This window comes from Haliaeetus leucocephalus, unplaced genomic scaffold, assembly GCF_000737465.1.
Source record: "Haliaeetus leucocephalus isolate CR32 unplaced genomic scaffold, Haliaeetus_leucocephalus-4.0 Scaffold140, whole genome shotgun sequence".
Classification (NCBI taxonomy): domain Eukaryota; kingdom Metazoa; phylum Chordata; class Aves; order Accipitriformes; family Accipitridae; genus Haliaeetus; species Haliaeetus leucocephalus.
In genome coordinates, this window is record NW_010972576.1 from 13,055,051 (window position 1) to 13,064,244 (window position 9,194).

Genomic DNA, 9,194 nt, shown 5'->3' on the forward strand with positions numbered 1-9,194 from the left:
AGAAGCACCTTCAGAAATAAACACATTACTTACATATCTGTTGAACATGTTGTCTGTTCTCCCAAGAGTGATATTGTTGATCAGGATCTGTGCTACTGTATCTACTCCCTCAAAAACCAAATTCACTTTCTGCCACTTTCTACAGAAGATAACATATGCATAAAAAACTGTTAGAATACCTAGGGTTAAAAACACACAGGAGACAGACAATATAAAAATGTATGCCACCATTATCTTTAGCAGCAGTTGTCTCAACTACCTCCAGAAATATTTGACTTAGTATGGCTACATTATATCTTTAAATAGTCAAATTAAGATGACAGCTGAAGTGGCTCAAGTCTGCAGCACAGCATGTTCACATGCCCACCAGATATAAGATGGGCTAGCTTCCAATCAGCCTAAGTATTATCCTTCCTTCATTGGCAATTCATAAGTAATTTTTAACAATTTAAAAAAATAGGAAAAAGCAACTACTGAAGTGTTCTTTAGCAACAGCTTTGCAGCTGTTATTGCATAATTTGTTTTATTAGACACGAAAGTATTAAGCAGCTAGCAATTCTGCATGAAAGATGGCACAGAACTATTTTAGACATGTGTTTACTGCATACCTGATGTCAAAAGGAGTTTTGAATGTCCTGCTGTAAGTCCAGTTATCCAGTGAGATCCATCTGTACATCACATCATTAAATCTATAGTATGGATCCTAATAACAGACCAACAAAAAGAAAATTACAAGACTTATTTAGTAATAGTTTTACTATGTGAAATGCATCATAATATCCATTAGATGAGCACTTATTTCAGACAGTCTGCAAATGCAAAATCCACCTTATTTCATTCATCCTGATATTCCTTTTCACCTTTGAAATACTATGTGAAAGCAAAGCTTTGTTAATACTTGACTTTACTTATATAGGTTAAAACCTCTTTGCTGTAATCATTCATACTCAAACTAGATGGAGCAGGATTTGTTTTTACATAAGAAATGACTGGGCTGGAAATAAAAAAAAAAATCAAGACAGCTTGTGACTTAATGAGAGGAACAGAAACATGATCACCCTCATAATGATGGAGAAAGTAAGACTAATAGGATTTTAAGAGGCAAAGAAACAGCATTTTAGGCCTCCAGGGACAGCAGCGAACAAATCTCTACAGTTTAAAATAATTGCAAATACTCCAGTTGTTTCTTGTCAACTAGTCTTGATGTGGTAAGGCTAAATGAAATCGTTATATTTGGAGAGAGGGAGAAAGAGATGAAGGAGAAGCAACACAATTTGGTTTGTTGTATAAAATTAAATGACTACTTTTGAGAATAATGCTGCATTTATACCAAATGTGTTCTTTTTCCCTTCTTTTCCCTTTAGTCACACTACCCAGGAAGAATAAAGGCACAGTTGGTCTCAGCTAAGTCCTCGACCTTTTTGGCTTCATGCTGTATTTATTACCTTATGGTTGGTCACAACGTTCCTCACCTAGGCTGAAGGAATCAGTTACACAGACCTGACAACCCACCGCCTTGAACATGGTACAAAGGCAGCAGAAAGATACGGTGTTACATCCCCATGTCAGACAGTTCAGAGTGCAGGTACCCGGGTCAGTGACTGACAGCTCAGTTCAATCCTCTTCAGCAGCTGCACAGCTGAACTGATTTCCCAAAACAAAGACCAATCTCTTCTGGACTACATGACTCAAACTCAGCTAAGAGAGAGTGTAGCTGCATTAAGGTTCCCTTTGATACGAGTCTTCTACAGTACCAGCACAGCTAACTATCTGTCCTGAATATCCAGATTCGCACTGAAGAAAATCTGCGCAGCTTTTTTTTTCTTCTTGCTGAAGCTCAATTTTTCTCCCCATTTCAGGAGTCAGTATAGATACTAAGGACACTTTTGGATTTCAAATCTTCTGAAAAACATTGTTTCATATCTCATATTTGTTTTACAACTCATAGGGTCAGGCTCTGTAGTATAAACACAAATCTATTTACATAGCAGAGCAAAATCATAACATCTAAGTGACCATCCTCAGCAGCATAATCTCTTCTGGAGTCCCGCAGCAATATAAACATCATTCCTTGAGCCCACACAGAGGGAAAGTTGTCACCTTGCCTCTACATGCTATGGTCAATCAATCAAATCTCTTACTACAAGGGAATAAGAGTCAAGAAAAGAAATGTCTTGGTACCTCAGTAAAACTGTGACCTCTGTATTGGTAATACAGTGTATTCTCTAAAAGTTAAGTCAGCATGAGCTTACCAGAACAATTACTGAATTTTAACATATCCATACTATTACTTTTATATGCAAAATGCTTGAGGACTATATCTCAGACTTTCATTAAGATGCAAAATCTAAGGCTAATAAACACATATTAAAATGCAAAATTCAGGCTCATAAAAGAAACTCTGTTAAGATTACTGTATTGAGACAACAAAAGGCAAGCATCAAATGTCAGAGACCATGAAAACCCACAATATGTCCTTAAAAAGCACATTTTTAACAACTGTCTTGCTTTAACATTATTTACTATTTTATTTTAGGTTATGCTTTGGAAAATGTGTGGAAAATTTCAATCATTGCCAGTTGTATGTGTGAAATACTTAACAAAAGACGTAAGATGCAAGTTGTAAATACACTAGCAACAGCAGACTGTAAAGCCAAAACCAACTTGGTCAGTGGTCAAACAACCTACATCAGTGCCTCATCAAAGATCAAGACCCTGCATAAAAGAAACCTGCGCTGTTTCTCCACGAAAGCATGGATACTGCGATGTTAATGAAGAAAGACCTGTCGTCTGGAGAACACAAAACTGGCCGTCTAGCAGCAGACAGAAGCATAGGAATGTTTCATCAGATGGGCTTTTACAGCAGTTTACAAACAGAGCTGCTTGTTTAAATCTCAGAGCGTACTGCAGATCCTTTTTCCTGAAGGGGCTTTCTTCTTCTGTTTTAGTCTAAAGCCTTCAAACTTCAAGAAATGCATTGACTGCTAAAATATATGTCATAGAAGGTGCTAATTAGCCCCTTCTGATTCATAGGAATACTTGTTTCTTCCTCACAGGCATCCACCTTTTTAGATGGGAAGCTCCTAGTTCTGTGTACCTTTATATAAAACGTAACAGCTTACTGATATCATTGCTACATAACTAGTAAAACAGCTTATATATCACACAGAAAAGCTGTTAAATGCTAATACTGGTTAGTCATTTTAAGCATGACAAATGTTGCTGGTTGTAAAATCAGTCATGTGGCAATGTTCAAGCAATGCTTTTAAGGCAGTTCTCAAGGTTCAGGAAAAATGCACGACCACAACAAAGTCCTGTAAGAAAGGAAAATTACTTCTCCAATACACTTGAGAGATTATTGACTTTTTCATTATTAAATGCAACTGTTTTGAGTGCTGGAAGATGTACCTATAGAAGTCAAATTGTTTGGATTTATCTGAAACAGAATTTCATACTGCATTAAATCAGCTCACATTAATATTAAAGGTTTATTTCAAAAAACTGGATTAAAAAAGACAAATTTAAAACTCTTAAGGGCACTGGGAGAATTTGAAAGATGGTAGGAAATAGACTGCACATGCATTAAATATACTTCACATTCATTAGCTCATCATGTTCCTGGAAGCAAGTCATAGAGGGGTGGAGTCAACTACAGCTATTTTTAGATCCCACCAAACATGACAGCCTTGCATTTTCCTGCTCCCTGCAATTTGGGGAAAAATTCTGAACCACTCAAGCTCCCTGCCTCTTTGTTCTCTGCTCCCAACTTCAATGCTGTAAGAAAGCAGCAAATCACCTGCTAAGATGAGGTAAAAAGCCCGCTACAGACCATCAAAAGGAAGTAATTTCCAGTTTGGGTAATAGGACATCAGCAAGACTTCAAAAGCACTGGCAGCACTACACTGAAGACACTGCCAAGCAGCTAGATGGAAGCTCCTCCTTGCAATGATTTTAAGGGGATATTGAAAAGCTACAGTCATATAAGCTAAGAGCTTCTCCTGTTAAGCAGGAAATGGATGAGACATGAACACATCAGAAGTGAGGCTCAAAGCCCAAGTGTGTGAGCTGTGCCAGGCACACCCTGGCCCCATGAAGGGCCACCTTCAGGGCCCCCGCGCAACCGGGAGTCCCCGGGAGCACAGCACAAACACCTGAATGACACTAGGCAGAGCCAGCTGGATCCACGCAGAAGATCAGCATGTAATAAAATGAAAAGTAACACAGGGAACAAAAAACAGATTCCTTTGCCTTATCCTACTTTTGTTATGATCTAATTTGAAATTGCCTTGCATGCTCTTCTCTCATAAATCAACTCTGCTGATATTTTATAATGTACACCATAAGAAAATCCTGCTGATGTAACAGATTACCAAAATAAAACTTTCAAATCATCTTTCATGATTTACAGTTTAATGATTTTGCTGTTGCCAACTTCAGACTGGAAGCTAAATAGTTAAGATACTTATCTATATCTACGCACTCCTTGTTATCTCAAGCGATAGCAGTCAGGACTTCTATACAATCTTCAGGAAGCCCAGTTTTACATATTTACAGCCTGAAGTCAAGCTGAACTAACAGGAGTCATGAATGGATCATATTCTTGGAGTATGAGTTTTGGAAGTTCATCTTAAAGGGATTCATTTTTGGTAGTTACTCTAACAACAGTAAACTGAACATCAGCATAAACCTTATGCTCAAGATGTGTTACAGCTGAACACTGAGCCAAATACTACTAAAGAGTTAATTAACAAGATATTAATACCCATTGCTTAATATTCTTTTAATACTCTGCTGTATTTAAAAGGCTACTATAACTTTTATCTATTTTAACTTCCCAAGCTTTTGAAAGATAAACTTGAGTGCCCTTTAATATTCATCCTAAATTTCACTAAGGCTTTTGAACACTTCCACATAAGTTCACACAACTCAGCAGAGCACATATGTTTTAACGGAAAATAATATATTTATATTAATCAACTATTTCATCAATGAATGCCATTTAACCTATTAGAACCATACGATACCCAATGTAATTGTTACCTGGCTTGTTCTGAAAAATCTAAGTTACAATGAAATGTCAGAAAATACACAACAGCATATTTTACACAAATGCAGAACAAGCTACAAAAAACACACACTACTTTACAGAAGTGCAGAAATATCACTTAAGATACATAAGCTTCTGTCTCTTCTAATATATTTTAATATCCAAGTTTGACCAAGACCACTGTAACCTTCTGTGTCAAGTGCATGCCCTTGCTGTATCAGAGCCGAAACAGCAGTGTTATCCAGCCCCCATATATTAGCATCACAGTTGCAGACCCCCCATGATAGTTCTTTACAAATCAAAGTGACAGCTAATAAGACAAAACAGCCTTTCTGTATGAATGCAAATGTCTGACAGTTGAGAAAATCCAGCTACAGTAGCCATATTCATCAAAACTAAAATTTTATAGGAGTCACCTGCCAGCAGAAATGGCATCATGCAGTACTTGGACAGTACATGGAAATGTTATTAAAACAACCCGGCTGAACACACACTCTGATGCTATCTCCTGCCCTTAGAACTTTTATCATAGTTAATCCAGCATTTGAACTACATTGGTTGAACATAGAAGAAAGTAATACTTCAGTAGGAAACTCAGAAGCATCTTCCCCAAGAGCATTTTCTAAGATACATGCATTTGGTGCATTCAGAAAGATGTGTTCATCCAATGTATATTTTATAAGCCAAGGAGTAAAGTCATCTCTAGAATGAATGCTAAGAGGATCCAGAGAGATGAGTAACAAACCCTCAGTGTCAGAGAGATGTCTTTCAATTCACGTGTATGGCCTGCACAGCAGATTAAAGTAAGGCTACAGACATGCAATCAGCTAGAGTATCCCTGGGCAAAACCAGTTTGTGCATCGACCTAAATTTGAAATGAACCACACTCTGATAAATAAGTTGCTTGCAGCCTACTCTTGCAAACTAAGCCACATATTGCAGACTTAATATCTGGCAGCTTATTCTTGCTGCCCTCCTTCCCCTCATTTGTGAGATGCCTGCTAAGCTACATTGTAGGCCCTCCCAAATTTTGTTTTAAATTTCTGTTTTGGGTGCTAACCCATGAAAATTCCCAGGCATGCAGAAGCAAAGGATGCAGTGCTATTTGCTGTTTGCAAATCACACAGAAAAAGAGCACACGGATTTCACTAGGTTGCTGAACATATGGGTCTTGCTATCCACAATAATTTAGTTCCCACTAGCTTTGTTCTCCTATTTCCTGGTACAGCTTCTCAGACCAATCTTTGCTTTTGATTACAAGCAGTAAGCTTTTGGTTTGCTGGTCTAGTGACATTTTCAGTAGGATGAATAACAATCCTACACTCATGGCAAAGAGCAAAAGGAGCAAATAAAAAAAATACTCAAGACCAAAGCTTTTGTATTAGGCAACTATAGCAAAACTAATTCTACACTTGACACAACCCCCAAAAGGGCTGATTTCCAGAGATAATGAGCACTGAAGAAATGGAGCTCTGTGCCTCTAAAATTCAAGTTGTGTGCATGCTTTTGCATAAATAGGAGTACAGGAATATGATTTTAGGCAGCTGCATTTGAAAACATTTGGTCATAAGCATTTTCACCACAATGAAGAAACGTCAGGACAAACAGCTGAGCCACACTTTGCAGCATGAAGCCACACACTGCAATAATGAATTATGTCACTGACTCCCTCCAAACAACCCAGGTTTGCTGCTTTGCAGAATGCTACAACTACGGTGGCAGGGATTGGTTACATTTAACACTATCTGTGATAGACTTGAAATCTGCTAAGGCTGCTCCAGTATTTTGGTATGCTCTCCAGTCTATCTTTCAAATAAAAATGTGATTTTAAAACAATTTAGTTATCCTGGTGCAAATATTTGTGTGAACACTTCTTTCTGTAAACTGGGCTTTGCTAAACTGAGTTAAGAATGGGTTTAAATTGATCCTAAGTTACCTGTACACACCTATACATAGAAACAAGTCAGCTCATTCTGAGCTTGGAACTAGCCAGTCACCAGCCAGGTCCAGTCCAGACTCCACACTAGTGAAGTATTTTGGTTAACTCAGCTCCTTGACAGACTGTACTAATCCTAACACCACCAATTTAGCAACCAGACTACAGGGGGTTCATAGCCGGCCGTATCAGCATGTGTTTGGAGCAAGTTCATACTTGTATTCACATAAACATGTTCTATGTGTCCACAGCCAACCATCATCAATCTAATTAGCCAGGCACCCACCTACCTATTAGCAAGACCCATGTTGCTGGCCAGCAGGCTGACTAAGCTTTCACGCCACTGTGCAGGCTTGGGATTCTGCCCAGGCACATGAGAGTTCATGATCACAGCCTCATTTCTAAATATCATACTGCTGCTTGAAATGACTAATTTACAAGTCAGTTTATAGCAATGCAGCTAGATTAGCAATCACATTTTCTCCCTTCGTAAGAGTACTTAATGTGAGTAGTTAAATGTGAGTCTTTCATTACGTCATTATCTTGCGTGCGTGAGTCAGTGCATTGGTCACAGCTTCTCCCAAATGATTATTCACATTTCTTGCAGCAACACCTGCCAGCACAGCAGAACATTTGAGACATTCTGTTTATCTTAGGTGCTTTTGCATGGGAGAAACTGGCACAGTTCTCACTGATCCTCCATATATAGTCCACCTGCCCACTTTATTTTTTAAAACTTTAGAAAAGCCATTTTAAAACCTTTACTGTCTATGTTCAAAATGTCATGTCACTTAGCACACAGATGTTGAAACAACAGACCATCATGGCTCAGCTCATCCCTTCTTAGTGTATTTACTTTTCCAATGTTGACTATTTCTTTTATCTGGCATGACACTCTTTGGAATCTATTATTAGTACTGGGATTCCCAACCTATGCCAACACAGAATAATGCTAAAATTATCCTGCCTGAAGTGGCATCACTTTCTCCTTACACCGCTCTAACTTTAGTCAGAGCAGAGCAGGATAATAATCTAAAGAATAAAAATTAAATAATAGATAATATAAAATGCATGCATCCAGAATGTTTGGGTGTTTTTTTTTAAATAAATGCTGTACAAGAAATGCAACATTGGGCCCACAATAAATACAATATATGGGTACTTCTGATACACTCAGACAACGTATGACAGTACTTCATGTATTCTAGTACAGAAGTGTTTTTACCAGTTTTATAGATGATATTGTTAAGTTCACCGTGTTTTATTTCTTCTCCTTGTTCCAGGTACACATTCCACTTTCCACACACTTCCTTGCAAAAAGGCATCTTATTTTAACAATGACCCAGTTAGTGCCATGTTTCTAGTCAGGTCTGAATGACAAGCAGCTTATGCTGGTATCAGGGTGCTTTTCTACCAATCTACAACTGCAGTTTCGATCATTTGTCCTGTAAAGTGGTCACTATGTTTTTGTAAATCTAAGAACTAAAAGAGGCAATAGTAAACAGAAGCAGCAAAGTTTCTTGAAAGTGTTAAGGCAGGAACTAGTCTTTTAAATGTAACTGTTTTACACTGGTGTTTCAGAATATACTTCTCTTCGGCAGCACGGGAGTACACAACCTCAATTGTCCTGGTGAGCTCTGCAAGTGTTAAAAGGGATTTTTAATGGACCGAAATGCCTGAAATCCCTAGACTTCTTGCATCAACAAGTCAAACTTCAGCAGGGTGGGTTTAGCTTTTCATTCTTTTGAGGTAGTATTGTAGGTAGACATGACTTACGTGCTGTGACGATATTGTAGATACCTGGTGTCGGCACGTTGGCTCTGCGTCAAAACCACAGAACCTCACACGCTGGTGAGCACGGGCTTGCATTTGTATCCCTGGCCCAATGTGGGACTGCTCTGCCGTGGATAACCTCCAGTTGTGTACCTGAGGATACCGCAGCCACCAAACCCTTTGCCGCTGGAGGGGCTAAGGAAAGGAAGTCTGGCTGCCACACCACCAATGCTACCAAAACCTGCAGCGGCTGAGGCAGCTCCCGGGACAGAGGCGGTGTTCTGGGGCGAGGGGGTTGCCACTAACCGTGCTTCTGGAGATCTCACATGGGGGGGGTGCTGGGTTTTCTTCCCCTCTGTGGCAGGCTGCCCACTTGGAAGCGGCACGGCGGGGGCGAGGGTTCTCCTCCGGGGGCCCCCCACCCCCGCACCCCCCGCG

The 9,194-nt window shown here is 39.2% G+C and overlaps 1 protein-coding gene across 2 annotated transcripts in view; it reads right to left on the minus strand.

Annotated features, from left to right (window-relative positions):
- MANBA (mannosidase, beta A, lysosomal) overlaps window positions 1–9,123 on the minus strand; it is a 52,240-nt gene extending 43,117 nt beyond the window's left edge. The window contains exons 1-3 of one of the 2 annotated variants that reach the window (XR_775543.1): window positions 8,760–9,123; window positions 609–703; window positions 34–139 (exon numbers count right to left, since the gene is read on the minus strand). Coding sequence is in view for 1 of the 2 variants with exons in the window: in XM_010586198.1 (XP_010584500.1) it covers window positions 34–139; window positions 609–703; window positions 8,760–8,852 (294 nt within the window). In the remaining variant the exon portion in view is untranslated. The remainder of the gene's footprint in view (window positions 1–33; window positions 140–608; window positions 704–8,759) is intronic. The other variant, XM_010586198.1, reaches the window with a different exon arrangement.
- Between the last annotated feature and the right edge of the window lie 71 nt (window positions 9,124–9,194).